This window comes from Pectinophora gossypiella, chromosome 25 (assembly GCF_024362695.1).
Source record: "Pectinophora gossypiella chromosome 25, ilPecGoss1.1, whole genome shotgun sequence".
Taxonomy (NCBI): Eukaryota; Metazoa; Arthropoda; class Insecta; order Lepidoptera; family Gelechiidae; genus Pectinophora; species Pectinophora gossypiella.
In genome coordinates, this window is record NC_065428.1 from 3,420,813 (window position 1) to 3,442,488 (window position 21,676).

The 21,676-nt window shown below is 39.1% G+C and overlaps 1 protein-coding gene and 1 long non-coding RNA gene across 3 annotated transcripts in view; one reads left to right on the top strand and one right to left on the bottom strand.

Moving 5' to 3' along the window:
* Window positions 1-21,676, top strand: part of LOC126378245 (uncharacterized) — a 380,400-nt gene that overhangs the window by 39,365 nt on the left and 319,359 nt on the right. The gene's annotated exons all lie outside the window — the stretch shown is intronic.
* LOC126378048 (titin-like) overlaps window positions 1-21,676 on the bottom strand; it is a 795,425-nt gene that overhangs the window by 14,423 nt on the left and 759,326 nt on the right. For both annotated transcript variants that reach the window (XM_050026148.1, XM_050026147.1), the window contains 9 exons: window positions 16,632-16,783; window positions 8,616-8,760; window positions 7,904-8,034; window positions 6,817-6,970; window positions 5,945-6,039; window positions 3,505-3,601; window positions 2,664-2,777; window positions 1,024-1,136; window positions 174-357 (listed from right to left, as the gene is read on the bottom strand). In XM_050026148.1, coding sequence (XP_049882105.1) covers window positions 174-357; window positions 1,024-1,136; window positions 2,664-2,777; window positions 3,505-3,601; window positions 5,945-6,039; window positions 6,817-6,970; window positions 7,904-8,034; window positions 8,616-8,760; window positions 16,632-16,783 — 1,185 coding nt within the window. The remainder of the gene's footprint in view (window positions 1-173; window positions 358-1,023; window positions 1,137-2,663; window positions 2,778-3,504; window positions 3,602-5,944; window positions 6,040-6,816; window positions 6,971-7,903; window positions 8,035-8,615; window positions 8,761-16,631; window positions 16,784-21,676) is intronic.

Below are 21,676 nucleotides of genomic sequence, written 5' to 3' on the forward strand. Positions count from 1 at the left end.
CAACCCTGGTGTCAGGGTTATGATTGAACCGCCAAAGGTCTCTGACATGGCTCATGTAACGATTACTCACTGGAGTTGTGGGGGACTATAGCGCCTGCTTGACCAATATTGATAAAATGGACACAATTATTATTATTAAAGGCTAAATCGCTTAAGCTTACGCTTAAACTTACCGGTATGTCGCTCAGGGTACTTAAGCAAGCTGGAAGTGAGCGTAAGAGGTTCGCTCGCTCCCTTTCTATTGAAAGCCCTGACTAGCACCGCTAAGGAGTTACTCGACGATAGACCAGATACTTCGAATTCTGGTTCATCGTTGCTCACATTCCGAAGGAGACCTCCTGTGCCCATGTCGAAGACCTGAAAAGAAAAAAGTTATTTTAAATTCCAATTTCAAATTCTTAATTCGCATTATACAGGGTGTTAGTGATATCGTAACGAAAACTTTGAGGGATGATTCAGACTATGATTCTGAGTTGATTTCCGTCGCTTACGCTTATTTTTTTTTATTTCTATTTCTTATAAAATAATATTAGTATGGATCTTACACCACATAACACAGAAGAAAACCATAGTGTGACAAGTTGAAAGGCAATATCTGGTTTAAAAGCAAAGGCGCTACGATTTGAATTTTTAAAACGTGTGTTTAAGTATGCTTTCAAGTAAGCACTATATTTACGTACAGGGTTATATTTTATTCATTCCTAAAACTTCTGAAATTCAATGTTCCTGAAAAACATTGCTCTTAAATCGCATTAAGGTTTCCTATCCGTGGTGAGACAAAGAGAATATAATTCACTGTGTTGTTAGTGAATGAACTGTTGAGTGAAAAACGAACGAAATCATTTAGAAAATTCGATTTTAGCATTAATGTCACTAATTTCCATGTCAAGGAATGGGTCTAATCGTTTCGGACCGCAGGTGGTTCGGACCATGTTGCAAATCCACCACTGTTGGAGTGTAGCACTGCGAATCGCCCCAGGTATGTTTGGGATGGGTCGATTGTCTTTATATAAAAAAAAATACCTGTAGTTGAAATGACTGCCTGATCCCTCCGTCGTGGCCAGGCGTGCAGTTCAGTGTCAGAGAGTCGTAAGTGACATTCGTTATTTCGCATGCTTTCACGGTCGATGGTTTATCTGTAAGAAAAAAAAAACTCAAAGTTGTTTCTGTCTCTCTATTGTTTCTTTTTTTTTTTTAATAAATACTTTCTTTCTTTCTTCTTGTACTATCGCTTATTAATTAGTTTTCAATGCGGAACTTTCCAGGCTACGTTCACCAAAAACAATATAGATGGCGCTGTATAGCTTTAACGTGATAATTACCTATTTTCTCATTACTCGGGTACATAATTATTCAAAAAATACAATGTAATGGCAGAAGCTGATATTTAGATCACATTATGTACGGAATTGTTTTGCTACCCATATTGCTTCTCTTTATTTTGATCAGAATAATAATGGGTGTAATGAAGAGGGTCATCATTTGTACCCAAAAACAAAGATAAAAGATGCATATTTAAAGCACATAATAACGGGTTCTTACCGCGTTTAAATGGGGATATGAGACTCCCGATTCCCGATATTTCAACACTTAGCATTAACACTACTACTACTCCACTCCAATCTCATCAGTCATCCCGTGATCATAGCACTTGCAACAGTGTCGAAATATCGGGAGTCTCATATCCCCATTTAAACGCGGTAAGAACCCGTTATTGGTGCTAATTCCTGTAAATACCATCTAATTTTATTTTAAGTTATATCTGTCATTTTCTTATCCGCCGAAAAGGAAAGGGACGGGTAATCGACAAGCATAAAATTTATGGAACACACGTCAATTTTAAGCACAAATCTAAAACAACCGTCTAAAAATTCGCCCGGGTTATTCATTTATTTACTCATTCTTCCTAAAATTAAGAGCTGTCAATCATCCGTCCCTTTCCTTTTCGGCGGATAAGAAAATGACAGGTATAACTTAAAGTAAAATTAAGAGATGTCTGCAGGAATCGGGGCCAGTATGTGCTTTAATTATGATAATAACCGCGTAAACTTAAAACAATGTATAAAAGATGCATATGTCTGTTATCCATGAAATTAGAAGTTTAAACGAAGGTAAATCTTTACAGCGCCATCTATATTATTTTTCAGGAACGTAGCTTGGAAAGTCCCTCATTGAGTAGGCTTTTTTGACAGGACAATAAAATTACCTAAAAAAAGGTATTTAAAAAATATAATATAGGGACGTAAGTAACTGTGGTTTTTTATTTTGTGTATACATTGTTTTAAGTTTACGCGGTTATTATCATAATTAAAGCACATAATAACGGGTTCTTACCGCGTTTAAATGGGGATATGAGACTCCCGATATTTCGACACTGTGACCATTAAACGCGGTAAGAACCCGTTATTATGTGCTTTAATTTTATTTTGTGTTTTTTTTGTATTTTTTTTTTTGATAATTAGAAACTAATTTGCTTGATTTTACTTTTTAATTTACAACATATTTATACAGGGTGTTAGTGACACCGTAACGAATACTGAGGGAGATGATTCAGACCATGATTCTGAGTTGATATCAAGTGGAATTTCTTGTCGAAAAAATCATGATTTTTTTTATTATTTTCAGTTCCATACCTTTGAGACGGAAAATTCCACTATACATACCTGCAGGTAGAATGTGGAACAAGCAAGGTTTGGACTGTCTCCCCACTGAGTTGGTTCCGGAGCATTGCACCCACCCGTAGTCAGCTGAAGTGTTCACCATATACAGAAATGACCCTGGGAAAAATAAATATTTACTCAATAATGTTATCCGTTACATCCTTTTTTTTGACGTGACTTATTGTAGATTTGCCGCAGATTGCATTAACTACTTGGCCGGACAAATGGGGAGCGCTGAAGGCTCTCACCCGGTACAACGTTTAAAACAACAGGCCTGAGGGTGCCCTGTTGGGCGCGAACCTCGGCTCAGGGCGTCGTCTGAGGCGATAATATTTGAAAGATTTAATCGACTCTAGTGGGTCTATAGCGATAAACGCTGAATGAGGAAAAAATGGATAGTGACAATGGTAAAAGTGTATGAGATTGACAAAAGGTGACATGTCAATTCCATACATTTTTAATACTGCCACTGTCTATTGTCATAATCGATTGCAACATCGCTAACATTAAAAGTGATATAAATGTATGAGATTGATATAAGGTGACATGTCAATGTCATACATTTTTATTACAGTCACTTTTTATTGTCATAATCGTTTGCAACTTCGTTAACAGTCATCATAAATCATAAACATGGACGTCCCACTGCTGGGCATAGACCTCCCCTGAAACAGTAACACACAACAGCCGCTAACAGTAATAGTGATAAAAATGTATGAGATTGATATAAGGTGACATGTCAACCTCATACATTTTTATTACTGTCATAATCGATTGCAATTTGGCTAGGGCACATTACAAGTGAATATGACATTAAACTTTAAAATAAAAAGGCATATATTACCTTGCATATTTTGAGCTGCGTTCATGGTAGATGTGGTGGTGAGTTCATGTTTGCTATGAGCTGAACTGTTGAACCACCAGTGGTATGACATTGGCTCCTGAGAACAAATAAAATACATCATCATCTCCAAAAAATCAAATTCAAAAATATCTTTATTTATCAGGTAACATAGTCACAGTTTGAATCGCCATTTTTTACATAACGAACGTCTCATCCGCCTAAAACTACTGCAGCTTCTCACAACCTGTACCGCCGGGGAAAACAATCTGCAGAAAAATTTCGGCACAGGGCCCTAGATGTTCTTGTAAGAAAAAAACATAAACTATTGTTATTCAATTTAGTAATTTTGCTGCCTAATATCAGTTCCTTCTAAATAATCAGTAACTTTATAATAAACCTTTTTTATAAAGAGTACAGTCCTATTTTCACAATCTTAAGTAAACCAATATGTTATATACAATTACAATGTCAATTTGCAATGCCATATTGGGGTAACTGATCTATATTTACATTAAATACCTTTTATATAATGTACATAATATGATGCAAATAAACAAACGAATGAATGAAATAAAGCAAAGGAATGAAGAATGAATATAAATATTTCGAACGTAAAGAAATAATTTATTAAATATACAATAGTTTTGTTAAAGGGTTATTCAATAAATCTGAAATTCATGAGTCTCTTTGTCAATTTAAGTAAATCCCAGTATTTCGAAGACAAGTCCAGAATATAATGTAAAATAACAAAATGGGCTTATATTGATATTGAATGGATACCTAAAATCTGACGATTTTAATGTCGTTATTGTAGGTTCTGAGGAAAATTTATAATTTCTCATGTAATTTATTTTCTGTCTAACAACTTTAGATTTCAGGCGAGCGGCAAATCAGAAAGTCTACACTGGAGTGGTTGCTTCGTTGCGTCGTTTTAACGATTTCGATGTATAATGTAGGTACGTACGTTATAATGTTCTTATTGTGCTATAAAAATAACGTATTTTATAACATCGCAACGCATCGTGTGGTATGTCTTTGTAATTTATTTGTAGAACAACGGCGCGTTATCGGTCAATCGACATAATTATTAAAAACTATTCATCATCAGCCTATTAACGTCCCCACTGCTGGGGCACGGGCCTTCCCTATGGATGGGTAGGGAGATCGGGCCTTAAACCACCACACGGGCCCAGTGCGGATTGATGGTTATTAACGACTGCTAACGCAGCCGTGACCAACAGCTTAACGTGCCTTCAGAAGCACGGAGGAGCTCGAGATGAAAACTTTTTTTTGTGGTCACCCATCCAATGACCGGCCTTTGCGAAAGTTGCTTTACTTCAACAATCGCAGACCGAGCGCGTTAACCGCTGCGCCACCGAGCTCCTCCACTAATTAACTATTACTATTTGATATTTCTCTTATATTGCGCACTTACTTATATATTCGCAAATGTCAAATTAAAATATTGATTTTATGAATTGCTTATAAGTGGGCTTTTAAAACCCCCGTTATGTCAAATCGATACATTTTTAACACTGTCACGGTTCATTTTTCTTAATCTTTTGCAATTTGGCTAAATCGTCAGGCGTCGCAACGGATAAAGCGTAGTGTGTGACCTTACTCTTAGTTGAAAATATTTTATTAATGACAAACTGTCTTGCACGTAATCTGTTTTGTGTTCCCAAAGGTTGAATTTTGTAAAATCCTTTCTAAGTGTTTGTCAGAAGGCGCTTTGTGCAAAATTTTGAATATTCGAAGTCAGTCAGCTGTTTGAATTGTCAGTTGAATTGTGTCAGTCAGTTTCAACTTTTATAATTAAGATGAAATGATTGTCTCAAACAAAATTTAACTTATTTTTTTGTCGTGACTTATTGTACACTTAAACATAGCTAGCGAAGAGTGGGTGAAGTCACACCATCGCACGATGAACTAAGTACCCACATCTCACCGAGCTTTCTGTTAGACCAATGTGATATGGGATGAGCCGTATCGCCGTCTAAAATGGTCGAGCCAACTGTGTTAGTGAAAACTGCATTTAAGATGAATTAATAAGTTCCAGATGCAAGTCCGGTACCTGAAGTACCGAAGTTCGAACCGGTATTCTTCGTTTGAGAATCAAGCCAGTGAACCACACAGTGACTATATGGCGAATATGTAGTTTATATTTTATCTACATTTCTTATCCAAATCCATGAAAGTGTAATCAAACTTGTGAGTATTTCAAATAACTAGATATTCAAATTCAAATTCCAAAATATCTTTATTCAGCAGGTAACATAGTTACACTTTGAATCGTATTTTTTTACATAACGAACGTCTCATCCGCCTAAAACTACTGCAGCTTCTCACAGCCTGTACAGCCGGGGAAAAGCAGCTGCTAGAAAGACCTCGGCACAGGGACTTAGATTTTTTTTTAAGTAAAATACTGTTATATTCTTACCTTGGGATTGGCGTCCAGATCACATTCTATTTCTATGACTTCCCCTCTTGCTGCCCTCATCACTGTTGGTTGCGAAGACTTGCAAGTCGGGGAATCTGTATACAGAAAATAAACATAACATAAACAACCCATATACGTCCCACTGCTGGGCACAGGCCTCCCATCAATTCTACCGGAGGGGGTATGGGGCTTACTCCAACAAGTTGCTCCACTACGGAAGTGTTTTTACGGCTAATATCCAGGACAACCAGCTTAACGTGCCCTCGTGCACGGATTCATATTAATTTCTCAGAGAATCAGGTGATTCAAGCCCTGAAAAGTCCTTACCAAACAAAGGATAGTCAAACAAAGTGATTTCGGAAATGTCCCAATCGTGAGCCTAACGCTCTAACCACTAGACCACAGAGGCTGTTAAAATAAAAGTAAAAAAATATATACACCTATGAAAAAATATATGGCATGTAGGTAGTATGAACCAGAACGACCAGTTCAGTACAATTAGTAATTATATTTCAATAAAGATAACATTTTACAGTAGCCCCAACGTGCGGTAAGAATTCGATCTGTCAAAGTACGTAAGCTAGTGTTGTGACGTTCATTAGCATAGTGATGTATCAGTCGAGATTAAGTCGATCGATTCTTATCATTCTAACAGTAGGTTTAGTTGGCTAGCAGAACCCTTGAGAAAATCCCAGTACCCCTGAACATTCTTTTCCCTGAGGAAGGCTCAGTACCCCTGAGAAAGTCAGCGTACCCCTGAGGAAGTCTGCGAACCCCTGAGGAAATCTGTGTACCCCTAAGGAAGTCTCTGTACCGCTGAGGAAGTCATCGTACCCCTAAAGGAATCTCCGTACCCCTGAGAAACTACTTACACTTGACATCCAATATGAGTCTCTCACTAGAGCCATCTCCCAGGCTATTCCGGGCGGTGCACACGTATGCCCCAGCGGCCTTCCTGGACACTCTCTGTAGTACCAGGCTCTGGTTGGCTAGGAGGACCCCTGGCCCGGGCTTCACTATTACTCCCTGAGTGAGGAAGGTAAATTATTATTAGCATTAATATAAGCAGAAAGTCATTTCTAAGAATTTGCTTACCACGGCTATCACCTAAACTTCACTATTCGGAAGAATTTCAGAGAAATATACCTATTTTCTTCTTTATTACTTTTTTGGGCGTTTTTTTTCGTAGTTGGGTTTTACTTTTTAAACTAATACCTATTTTTATGCGATTATGTTGCGACGAAGTTAATATAGAGGTAAGATCTAGGTGAGATGATGTTTAGTCACTTTGCGATATAGTCTTTAATGTAGGTACTTAATTATATTGCCTACCAACCCAAACTTGAATTAAAAAGTGAGCTTGAATTAAAAACGTCACCTACTTTTAGTTGAAATTGTTTATTGTCAAACTATCACGTAATTAATCAAACGAGAACATAATTTTATTTTGCAACTGAATGCTCTAAATGTAGAATCCAATTAATTTAAAGGAAAATACGTCAGACTTTTTTGGGTGTCCATCAGTGTCGGCTTCTTCTTCTGATTTTGATTTATGTACTTTTTGTCCGTGGACTCCATTATTTATTGGACACAGTTCTAAAGTTTTAAGAACATTGTTTTCATTTTATATCTTTTCGGGATTTTGTTCTCGAGGTCAAAACAATTGGATCGGTTTAATTAGGATTGATTGCAGTAGAATGCTCAAAGAGCTCAGGGTAATTGAATTAACATAAATTATTAGTAACGTTAGTGGCGCTGGTGTCGATTATATTTAAAACTTGATTGATATTATAATCGATGAATCAATGTTATTGTACAATTTTCCATATCGAATAAGTATATAATTTTGAACTTAAGAAATTAATCGACTATTTGCATTATTCAAGCTCTAAGCGCCGTCGATGTTTGAAGTCATGAACCCACCAAACTAAACCAAAGTTCAATACGTATATTACTTACATTGTGACTGAAGTAGACATGGTTATGCCAGGGATTGGCTCGCACCCTGCAGTCGAGGTACACGTCAGATCCCTCCACCACCTTGTTGGCGTCAAGATTGGCACCCAGCTCCAGTTTTGCTACTGGTAGATCTGTGAAATAATGTATTTTCTTAGTAATTATTTTTGGACTAACTTACCTACTAACACACTTAACTATACAGGGTGTTAGTGACATCGTAACGCGTGGATCTTGATTTTTTAGGACGACACTTATTGTAGTCTTGCCGCAGAAGGCATTAACTATATGGCCGGACAAATGGGGAGCGCTGAGGGCTCTCACCCGGTACAAAGTTTAGGACAAAAGGCCTGAGGGTGCCCAGTTGGGCGCGAACCTCGGCTCAGGGCGTCGTCTGAGAGGAAGAATATTTGAAAGAATTAATCGATCCTAGTGGGTCGATAGCGATAAGCGCTGAATGAGGAAAATCGTCGTCCACGCTGGCGGAGTCGGTAATGGGGTTCTGAAGTGTTTGGTGTCGCGAGCTGATTGGCTGCCTCTATGGCCAGAGTAATCGGGTCGTCGGGAAGTTGGTCTAGAAAGCTCGGTGAGGTGTGGGTACTTGGTTCATCTATGGATATGGTATAGTAGTATATGGTACGGCTATGGATATACCCTGATACCTCAACTGGAATATAGAGAAGTTGTTATGTTGTCGTGAAAAAAAGTTACTCACGTTGTATCTCCAGCTTCCATCCATCTTCATGCGCTATCCCATCCAGGGTAGGCTGAGCAGCTCTGCAAGACAACACTCGCCCCGCGTCTTCTATTGCCGGTACAAATGTCAGGATGCTGCTGGTAACGTTGCCGTCTGTTGAGCTCTGTTGGAGAGAGACAGAAAATAATCAGCATTCCATATAAGATATATTACATTTGTCAATCCGTCCTGCCATTTTTTTCTTGACGTGACTTATCGTAGATTTGCTGCAAATGGCATTAACTACTTAGCCAGATAAATGGAGAGAAGACAACAGGCCTGAGGGTGCCCAGTTGGGCGCGATCCTCGGCTCGGGCGGATAATATTGAAAATAATTAATCGACTCTAGTGGGTCGAATAAGAAAGCCATCCTGCCAGATGCGTCAAAGTCACGAGTGCAGCGATCAGGATCGTGAAGTCTGAAAGCAAGTTGGTGGGGCGTAACTATGGTAACCACGATCTCGAGCGAGTTGGTTGGGCGTAACCATGGTAACCACGATGTCGAACTAGTGTAATAGCGTCGATTTTCCCGATCTCGATGTGACTTTGACGCATCGGTCTGGGTGTATTGGTTAGTGTAATGACTGCTTAATAACGAAAGAGAAATAATAATAGGTGGCATACTCCGGCCTCCGTGGTCCAGTGGTTGAGCGGTGGGCTAACGATCCGGAGACCCCGGGTTCGAATCCCGGTGGGGACATATCACGAAAATCACTTTGTGATCCCTGGTTTGGTTAGGACATTACAGGCTGATCACCTGATTGTTCGAAAGTAAGATGATCCGTGCTTCGAAAGGCACGTTAAGCCGTTGGTCTGGATTACTACTTACTGATGTAAGTATGTAGTCGTTACATGAGCCATGTCAGGGGCCTTTGGCGGCTCAGTAATAACCCTGACACTAGGGTTGATGAGATTGGTATTTCCCATCACAACCCACACGATAAGAAGAATATACCTCCGTAACGCATTCATTCATATTCGCCCATCAATACCACTCAATACCAGTAGTTTCCTCAGTAGGCAATAAAATTGTAGACTGACATTCAATAAAGGTATGTCACTCCATTATCGAGAGTTTATATTACACCCGACACCCTGCCTCATAAACCAACGTTGAATTTGGTTTACGAGTACCCACGGTTGATAATGGATCGTACTAGGTGAAGTCATGAGCTATTGCTCATGATACATGATATTTCATGTACCCACTTTAGAACCCTGTCGCACTATCATATTTGACATTTATTAAGACTTGCGGTTTAATTTGTCAAAAAAGTTAATGTGACATGGTATCAAAGTGTATACATATTAGTACTCGTGACCGTACCTGGTTGACTTATCACGGTTATATGCTGAACTGAAACATCATAGACAAGAAGCTAGAAGGAAAGAGAGGAAGGGGAAGACCAAGAAGAGCTTACATGGAACAGATTTTACAGAAGGCGAACGCCGTGTCTTATAAGGAAGTAAATAAAAGGGCCTTTGATAGAAAGGAAAGGAGAATCACACCGACAAGAGCTAGGCTTTTACCTTGATGATGATGATGAACTCGAAATAAATTTCACGATGTGAAGGAAAACATTGTGAGAGACCCACATTCCCGAGAAATGCATTTTCGGAGGTATGTAACCTAACCTGTGTTAGGCTGGTTTTCCTTTCTGACAGGCAGTCGCTTCTGTAAAAAACTGGACCGGTCAAATCGTCTAGTTTTTGTTACGATATCACTAATATTATCACTGTATATATTACGGCCTCAGTGGTCTAGTGGTTTGAGCGTTAGGCTCACGATCTGGAGGTCCGGGTTCGATTCCCGATGGGGACATTGTCGAAATCACTTTGTGAGATTGTCCTTTGGTAAGGACTTTTCAGGCTTGAATCACCTGATTTTTCGAAAAAGTAAGAGGATTCCGTGCTTCGGAGGGCACGTTACTATCAGCCGTAAAAACACCTGCATCAACCCGCATTGGAGCAGCGTGGTGGAGTATGCTCCATACCCCCTCCGGTTGATTGAGGGGAGCCCTGTGCCCAGCAGTGGGACGTATACTGGGTGTTAGTGACATCGTAACGAATACTGAGGGGGTTGATTCAGACCATGATTCTGAGTTAAAATCAAGTGGAATTTTCCGTCGCAAAATTCATGATTTTTTTTAGTTTTTTAAAATTATTTTCAATTCTATACTTTTGCGATGGAAAATTCTACTTGATATTAACTCAGAATAATCAGATTAATCATCCCTCTCAGTATTCGTTACGATGACACTTATACCCCGTACAAGTATATGCGGTAGCCATATAAGTAGGTATGGGTGTTAGTGACACCGTAACGAATACTGAGGGGGATGGTTCAGACCATGATTCTGAGTTGATATCAAGCGGAATTTCGTGTCAAAAATTCATGAAAATTTTTCTTTTCTTTTTAATTATTTTCCAATCCATACTTTTGCGACGGAAATTTCTACTTGATATCAACTCAGAATCATGGCCTGAACCACCCCTCAAAGTTTTCGTTACGATGTCACTAACACCCTGTATAGGCCGTTTATGTTATGTATTATCTTTTCCCAACCCTATTGTTATCGAACCTATTTACTTGTTTTGTGTGTGCATGCATGTACGTATGTAAACATTAGATTCTAAGCTTCTATTTTCGTCCCGGTCAATAATAAATGAGCATTAAGATATTAACGGACAATGTACCTCGTAAAAGGCCGAACCAATATCCAAATAGACTGTGTCATTGGGACAAATAAAAAACCCAACAATGACAAAAGTAACAAAGGTAACGAAATAACATAATACTAGAGGAAATGAAATACATTGTTACTCATTAGAGTATTATGAATGAACGACTGACGTAATTTGATTGGGGTAAAAGGTTTGTAGTAGGACCGTATATAAATTGATTTAACATGCTCACTTTGTGTAAAGATTAAAAAAAAATGAAGTTACGTTTTTCTTTTTGAGGTTCGAAAACCTAAAAATAATGTTTTCAGTTAAATAACTTCTAATAATCATGAATCTGTACGTAGTACAGTCACGAGCTTTAATATGTATACACTTTGGTACCACGTCACATTAACTTTTTAGACAAATTGAACTGTAAGTCTCACTAAATATCAAATATGTTAGTGCGACAGAGTCCTAAAGTGGGTACATTATATTGCTCATGACTGTACCTATAAAAGATAATTTTTATTTATATAAATTACTATATTCTTAACTTTCATATTTATGTAAATAAAATAATAATAATAATTTATTAAAAATGCGAAGAAATGTTTCTTCGCATTTTTATATTTATACAGGTTGTTAGTATCATCGTAACACATACTGAGGGGAATTATTCAAACTATCCACTCCACCAACCCGCAGTGGAGCAGCATGGTGGAGTATGCTCCATACCCTCTCCGGTTGATTGAGGGGAGGCCTGTGCCCAGCAGTGGGACGTACATAGGCTGTTTATGATTACGATTCTTAATATTGACGCTTCAAATTCAATTATTTTTATATAATTAAGTCAATTTCCCATATTATTCTTCAGATGCATTGTTTCAATGTGGCCTTATTCGGAAGTTCCGACTTTTGTGATGAAAAGTGTTCTGTGCCTGTTTACCGAAGGACGTAATATACGATCCCGACGACCCGATTACTCTAGCCATAGAGGCAGCCAACCAGCTCTCGACACCAATCACTTCAGGACCCCGATACCGACCCCGCCAATCATTTGATTCAAGCCTGAAAAGTCCTTACCAAAGGACAATCTCAAAAAGTGATTTCGACAATGTCCCCATCGGGAATCGAACCCGGACCTCCAGATCGTGAGCCTAACGCTCAAACCACTAGACCACGGAGGCCGTAATATATACAGTGATAATATTAGTGATATCGTAACAAAAACTAGACGATTTGACAGGTCCGGTTTTTTACAGAAGCGACTGCCTGTCTGAAGGGAAATCCAGTCCAACACAGGTTAGGTTATATACCTCCGAAAATGCATTTCTCGGGAATGTGGGTTTCTCACGATGTTTTCCTTCACATCGTGAAATTTATTTCGAGTTTTCGAGTCACGCTCTTTTCGATAACATTCTCCTTGCTTTTCTATCAAAGGCCATTTTTTTCACTTCCTTATAAGACACGACGTTCGCCTTCTGTATAATCTGTTCTATGTAAGCTGTTCTTGGTCTTCCTCTTCCTCTCTTTCGCTTTCTTTTTCTCTTCCTAGCTTCCCTTCTATGACGTTTCAGTTCAGCATAATATAACCGTGATAAGTCAACCAGGTACTGTCACGAGTACTAATATGTATACACTTTGATACCATGTCACATTAACTTTTTTGATAAATTAAACCGTAAGTCTTAATAAATGTCAAATATGATAGTGCGACAGGGTTCTAAAGTGGGTACATGAAATATCATGTATCATGAGCAATAGCTCATGACTTCACCTAGTACGATCCATTATCAACCGTGGGTACTCGTAAACCAAATTCAACGTTGGTTTATGAGGCAGGGTGTCGGGTGTAATATAAACTCTCGATAATGGAGTGATATACCTTTATTGCATGTCAGTCTACAATTTTATTGCCTACTGAGGAAACTACTGGGATTGAGAGGAATTGATGGGGAATATGAATGAATGCGATTCGGAGGTATATTCTTCTTATCGTGTGGGTTGTGATGGGAAATACCAATCTCATCAACCCTAGCGTCAGGGTTATTACTGAGCCGCCAAAGGCCCCTGACATGGCTCATGTAACGACTACATACTTACATCAGTAAGTAGTAACCCAGACCAACGGCTTAAAGTGCCTTCCGAAGCATGGATCGTCTTACTTTCGGACAATCAGGTGGCCAGCCAGTAATGTCCTTACCAAACTAGGGATCACAAAGGGATTCGACCCCAGGACCTCCGGATCGTGAGCCCAACGCTCAACCACTGGACCACGGAAACCGTTATGTTTTTCGACGTTACGTTCCGCCTCTGAATAGTACTGACAGTTACTGCCCTGTCAGGTTCCAGGTTACAGTTCCTGTGACGCGCCCCTTCCCTTTAGTTTAGCTTATTTAACTAAAAAAACAATTAAACTTTAAAAACTAAAATCCGACTACGGAAAACCACGCTCTAAAAAATACAAAACAAGAAAATATTTCTCTGAATTTCTTGCTAATAGTGATGTTTAAGAGATAGCCGAAATAGCCGTAAATTCTTCCTAAAAGTTTGCTTACCATACGACCTCTGATTAGAGGTTTAGAAATTAGGAGGGAAAAGACGCACATACACACATACATACACAGCGGTCAAACACATAACCCTCCTTTTGCTTTGCAATTGGTAATTCGCTAGTGTAAATGGAACAAATAAGAATACGTTTAAAATCAACTATTGTTTGCATATTATCGACAACAATCTAAAACTAATGAATACGAGAAAAGCATAATAAAACCTTAACAAGGTAAGTATCAAATACTCAAATAACGACAATTCAGTAATCGTTAAAACGATACAAGTAGCGGTTATAACGAGAACCGATTGTCAAGCGATGTCTCGACAACGTATCGCTTCGAGTAATTTCATGTGAATTGCACTGGCCATAGAGCACGGAACAAAATAGTGCCTCGCCGCTACTAGACAAGAAAATCGTACTTCATAATGATTGCGTTATTTTGACTTTGCGTTTATCGCATAGGCAATTGAGTAGCGGTTATTGGTTTTTTGCTGATAAGTTGTAATATAAAACTTCGGTTATGTACCTAGTGCATAGGTACTTTACCAACGAATCAGGTACCTTCGATTGACGCCTCGTACTAAACGACGCCTTCATACCTCAACTAAGTTGATTACAAAACCCATGTACTTCCTTTTTAACATGTATCATAAATAGATAGATAGATCGTTTATTTGCATGAACACAGTACAATGGTCTTAATAAGTAATATGTATGTCCTTATTCATATCGATATTTTGAGCATACAGTCGTAAAACTGAATGTTCTTTTATAATCCAAACGTCATTGTTTAAACCTGTGTCTGGAATTCTCAGAGTCATGAGGTTAATCTAGAATTTAAAAAAATAACCAACTAATTTAAATAGTTGACTTACTACAACTTCTAACGAATGGGTTAGGAATTTTGTTTTTTAACACCGCCTCTAGAAGCGGCTGGGCCTCATTTCGTATCGTGCTCTGTGGCACGGGCTTACAATGACAGCTGACTATTGTGCTGTCGTCTGTAGAGGGTAATTAGGCTAGAAAATATGGAAGATACACGATGCAGTGGTAGCAGCATTGAAATGCAGATTTATCTTGAATTTTAGTAGAGCAGTGTTTGTATAGGAAATGAATTTGTACATGTGCAAGGATTGAAGATTTATATACAAACTAGATGTCGGGCAGCAGCGGTATCAGTACTGGTTGGAGGCCGAGGAAATGGGTTCTGGTAGGGCTCTAGCTAGAACATCACCGATTGAGAAATTGGTCGGTGTACTGCGGAACGGAAGGCGATTGGGGCAACCACAGTTCTACACGCCCTATCTATGGAGTAATCGCGATTACTCCACTGACAAGAGTGCAGCTCTTAGCTCAGCTCAGCTTAAATAAAGAGAGATAGATACAAATTAGGGATCATAAATAACATAACATAAACAGCCTATATACGTCCCACTGGAGCATAGTCCACCACGCTGCTCCATTGCGGGTTGGTGGAGGTGTTTTTACGGCTAATAGCCGGGACCAACGGCTTAACGGCGCCTTGAGAGTTCAATACAATAACGCGTTCAGGGTGCTGTTTGGGCTGCCGCGTTTTTGCAGTGCGTCAAAAATGTTTGCCGATCACAATACAGATTGTTTCTTTGCAATTATTAGGAAGAGGTGTGCATCGCTATTGAGGCGCTTACGTTCCAGCTCAAACGGCATTCTGAGCGTGTTGACTGATAGGTGGGACTCCCCACTGCTGGGCCACTGGATGCGCTTACATACTGAAGTGGACTTGCAGATACCGGTGACCAGGCGGTGGGAACCTGCTTATTAGTAATGTGTTGTGTTAATGTGTACGTTTTCTTGTTGTTTATAATTGTCGAGCCGTGTCGTGTGTAAATGTTATTTTATTTTTATTTTTATTTTTATCGTTCTATTACTAACACTAGATTAAGTTGTTTATTGCTTGTTACTAACCACTATGGAACATGTCCGAAATAAACTCTTTTTTTTTTTTTTTTTTTTTTTTTTTTTAACGCGCCCACACTACTACGATAACTACCGTATGTCGATAACTAGGGATCACAAAGGGATTTTTTCTGATTATATCTCCACTGGGATTCAAACTAACGCTCATCCACTGACCCACGGGGGCTGTCAAACAGGTTATGTGATGTTAACGCATGTAATTAAAACACATACCGGGTTCTTACCGCGTTAATAAGGGATATGAGACTCCCGATATTTCAACACTGTTGCAAGTGCCATGATCACGGGATGACTGATGAGATTGGAGTGGAGCAGGTAGATCCATAATTTTCTGAGAGCAAACATATCTACCCTCTTTCTTTGCCGCTTGTTTCTGCATTTGATGTCGGAATGTTCGGAACCATCTGAACTCGCACCAAACTCACTTCGACAAACCGCATTCACTGTGTTCTCGCGTTTTGTTACTACATTACGCCGTTTTAAGGTTTTTACGATACCTATCATTGGATTCTACTTACTCGATAATAACGCATATAACCAAAGGGCAGAGAGAATTAAATATTTGAAGCCAACTTGCAGCCACATACGGCGACTATATACCTCCAGGACCCCGATATCGACCCGCCGGCGTGGTCGACAATTTCCCCTCATTCAACGCTTATCGCTATCGGCCCATCAGGGTCGATTTATTGTTTCAAATATTATAAACTTACTTACCTAGATAACCACAAGATTCGCGCAGACCTGTGCTCCCCATTTGCCCGGCCAAGTAGTTAATGCTGTCTGAAGCAAACAAGCATGTAAAATGTACTTACAGTCTCCCTGAAAGTTTTCAGCTTGGTGCCGCCCTTCCACCAGGTGATGGTAGGTTTCGGACGGGCCCCGACGGCTTGGCACACCAGCTCGGTGCTCTGCCCCGCGACCAGAGGGCGCTTGCCTCCCTGCAGACGCACCCAAAGAGGCCTCACTGTGGACAAACAGAATCACCAATTAATACAATACAATAAAAAAAATACCATAAAAAATATACAAGAAATTCAAATTCAAAAATATATTTTTTCAGTAGGTAACATTATAGTTAAGCGTCGGCTTAATGATGATACATAGATCGAAAGAATTTCGAATGGACAGGACGAGGACCTAGTGGTGTAATAGTTAACACGGTCAAGAGATGCGGGTTCAAGTCCTGTCCGAGTTAGAATTTATTTCGATTTAATTTTCTTTTTGTAAACATAATTGGGTCGTGTACTAGGGTCACGATAAATTATGAAATTCTGTTTACTAAATAAAGACAGCTCTAAAACTAACGAAAAACATTATCTTTAATTTATTTAACTTATTTGTGAATTTTAATCAAGAAAAACGTAATAATAAGTCCGGCATTTTATCACATTTTTCTATGACGTCATAGAGTGCTTTTTCATACAAATTCTATAGTAATTTCGTGTTTTGACGTTTAGTAAAAAGTTACTGATTTGAATAGTTGGAATCTAGCCTATTATACTTTGATCAATTTAAGTAATGTAAACAAATATTGTCATATATTTAAGGCTTCAATAGTACAAATAAAGATATTATTACATTATGGCCCCGATTCCTGCAGACACCGCCTAATTTTATTTTAAGTTATATCCGTCATTTTCATATCCGTCGAAAAGGAAAGGGACGGATGATTCACAGCTCTTAATTTTAGGAAGAATGAGTAAATGAATGTGTCGGGTTATTGACTGATGTAAAATTTTTAGACGGTTGGTTTAGATTTGTACTTAAAATTGACGTGTGTTCCATAAATTTTATGCTTGTCAATTACCCGTCCCTTTCCTTTTCGGCGGATAAGAAAATGACAGATATAACTTAAAATAAAATTAGATGCTATTTACAGGAATTAGCACCTATATCAATTTAAATCAATTTTTACATAACAGACGTCTCATCTGCCTAAAACTGCTGCAGCTTTTCTCAATCTACTTAAATACAATTCCATTTTGTGCTTAGCCCGGTTGGATATATGCGCGAGTTTATTGCACGTAAACGACTACAATGAGACAAGTAGTGTACAAAAGGCAGCCTTTTTGCTAAGGTGGCATTCTCTTCCAGGCAACCTTTAGGTATAGGAAATACATTAAATAAAAGCGCAGCGGGATTACCAGTGCAAAATAAATCAAAGTAAACGCATGATTTTCTTCCTCTCGCTTCATATGGCATCTAGCTACCTACTTGTACGGATATTTTCCTTCTCTTTCCAGCAGAAGACTACAATTTTGACAACCCTAATAGTGGACGGTGAGATATCCATCCGCTTAATTACCACTTCACGCCAAGCCGACAAAAGGATAACCTTAAGATCGTCCATCTTAAGCCTGTCATGACGATATTGACATGCATATGTAAATCGGCTCGGCTCACCTCGGCTCGGTTCGGCTTGACTTAATTTACGCTAATGGATTGACCAGCCTGGGATAATTGAATCGCCAGTAACCCTCGCTTTTTATTCAACAAGAATCATTAAAATTCAATTTACAGATGCGACACACTGCAGACAAGAATGGCTAGCTAATATAAATATAATTTTAAAAACTAAAACCCGACTACTACTGTGTGACGGTTTTGTCTTAGTATGCGCTTATAGAGATTTATACCAAGCGCTTCGCTTCATCTTTCATAATGCGCACAGCCAAGGAATGGAATGGGCTGCCGGCGTCGGTCTTTCCTGTATCTTGTAACCTGGGGTCCTTTAAATCACGGGTGAATAGGCATTTTCTGGGTAAGCTCGTTCTACCGTCGATCTCTTCTTCTCCTCGTGGAAGAACGAAGTCAAGAGTAAACCAATCTGAATTTAAAACAAATCTTCTGAGTGTGTGGCAGTGAGTTGATATATGCTGTACGTATATACTTCACCTTCCGCAAAAAGTGTCAGGAAAAAGTCATGCTCTAAAAAGTATGAAACAAGAAAATAGGTATATATTAGGTATAGGTCATCATCATCATCAGCCCATTAACGTCCCCACTGCTGGGGCACGGGCCTTCCCTATGGATGGATAGGGAGATCGGGCCTTAAACCATCACGCGGGCCCAGTGCGGATTGATGGTTATTAACGACTGCTAATGCAGCCGGGACCAACGGCTTAACGTGCCTTCCGAAGCACGGAGGAGCTCGAGATGAAAACTTTTTTTTTGTGGTCACCCATCCTATGACCGGCCTTTGCGAAAGTTGCTTAACTTCAACAATCGCAGACCGAGCGCATTAAGCGCTGCGCCACCCAGCTCCTCATATTAGGTATAGGTATTGATATTTATTTATTTGCTGACTTAGTCTTGAAGTGTTTGTTGACGCGAGCTCTTTGGCCGCCTCTATGGCTAGAGCACACCTCGGACACTTCATACAAAATACCTCATTTTACACAGACACTACTGACATTATCTTACACGCGCATCTGTGTCATGTTTGACGCCATACGACTGAAGACTAAAGTAAGACCGGTGCGGGAAGTGGGGAGCGGGGAGTTGCCGTTCTATACGTAGTATTAGAAGAAAGAAAGAAAAAAATATTTATTCGACATACTAATGTTCTCACATATTAAAAGAAAATAATACAATTATGAATGTATGCCGAAACGGTTCCACCTCAGCAAATGCCATAGCCTAGCCTAGGTATTATTTCTTACTCTATGGCTAGAGTCTCCCAAGAGCCGTGTGTATCTAATCTAAAATTAAAAACTTCCCTGTGTAGGCCGAAGGAATTACATCGCTCGCAGTAAGCCGGCACTGTTTGATTGTTCTCTTATTATTTTTTAACGAATATATCCAGTGTGATTTCGAGTAAATATTTGGTTTTTTTCCTTATCTTTTACAGAACGAAGTCTAACGAACTTCCTTTGGTTTACCTATGTACGTTTGGTTATATGAATGTATTTCAATATACTTTATTTACGGCGATATACGATAGGAGCTCGGTGGCGCAGCGGTTAACGCGCTCGGTCTGCGATTGTTGAAGTTAAGCAACTTTTGCAAAGGCCGGTCATAGGATGGGTGACCACAAAAAAAAGTTTTCATCTCGAGTTCCTCCGTGCTTCGGAAGACACGTTAAGCCGTTGGTCCCGGCTGCATTAGCAGTAGTTAATAACCACCAATCCGCACTGGGCCCGCGTGGTGGTTTAAGGCCCGATCTCCCTATCCGTCCATAGGGAAGGCCCGTGCCCCAGCAGTGGGGACGTTAATGGGCTGGTGATGATGATGTTGATGATATGGCTCACCGCCTGTGATGTACCTTTCCAGGGAATGTTCCCATCGTAAAAACTCTTTAATAACGGACATGGCTGCTTTTCTTAATCAAATTGTTTTCTCTAATGCTCTGGTGTTATCTGCCTTAAGATTAGGAAATAAAGAAAATAATAAAAAAAAACAAAAAAACAACAAAACAAAACTCAACAAAACTGTAACTGTGTTTGTATTCAACAAAATTGTTATTTTTTACTTTTTATTTGACAGACTTTGATATCGGTTTATTATTTTTTTAATTACCTACCATTTCACTAAAAAGATATATATGAAAAAATATATTGATATGATAAATATATATTTTTTATTTTTTTTTTAGGCGATTGGGGCAACCACCGATCTACACGCCCTATCTATGGAGTAATGAAAATGGAGGCGATTACTCCACCGACAAGAGCGCAGCTCTTAAATAAAGAGATATATTTTTTTATAACTGATTCTTATATTGATTCAGTACGATCTACTCTGAACCGTCGTGCGTGTATAAAACGGAAGCAAGATAAATCAGGATCGAAGCAAATGGAATTCCGTAGTCTCTGCTTACCCCGGTGGGAAATAGGCGCGAGTTTATGTATGTATGATTCTTATCCAGTCTTCGCTACGCGTGATTATTGGTAGCTAGTAATCAATAAAAAAATCTACAATAAGATTAAACAAAGCGCTTCAAACCCTACTCAGAAAACACTTTTAATACAAATAGCTATAGGGTTGATATTCGATAAACATTATTTTTTTCGAAAAAAAAAAAGGGTTTGTAAAGCTATTGTACTTAAACAATACCAATTTTATAAAAGGTGTGCTATTCAAATGCCTTTTTTAACCCTTTTTGAATCACTTAAGACAATTAAGTAGGGCTTTGTGTATCTACCCCTAATTTTCTATTTGGTACAGTCTATCGGGTATTTTTTTTTAAATAACGTACATTATAATCACGTACTCCGGCCTCCGTGGTCCAGTGGTTGAGCATTAGGCTCACGATCCGGAGGTCCCGGGTTCGAATCCCGGTGGGGAAATATCACAAAAATTATTTTGTGATCCCTAGTTTGGTTAGGACATTATAGGCTGATCACCTGATTGTTTGAAAGTAAGACGATCCGTGCTTCGGAAGGCACGTTAAGCCGTTGGTCCCGGTTACTACTTACTGATGTAAGTAAGTAGTCGTTACATGAGTCATGTCAGGGGCCTTTGGCGGCTCAATAGTAACCCTGACACCAGGGTTGATGAGGTTGGTAATCCACCTCACAACCCACACGTAAGAAGAGAAGAGCACGTACTTCCTAATAGGGTGAGCAGAGTCATAAGAAGTCAGTAAAGAACTTGCAGCCGCTTTTGATACCAAGACCCAAGATGAATATGATGTAATGTGATAAGCCTTAACTCATAATTAATGGTCCAAAATACATAACATCACGCCTGTTTCCCATTGGGGTAGGCAGAGACTATGGATTTTTTTTACTACGATACTAACACATGATCCTCGCTTCTTCCAGTCTCATCAAAGCTTTCATGCATGCTCGCCGGAAATATCCGGTATGAAAGTTATTTTAAATTAAGTCTTCTTCTATCGTGTGGGTTCTGAGGA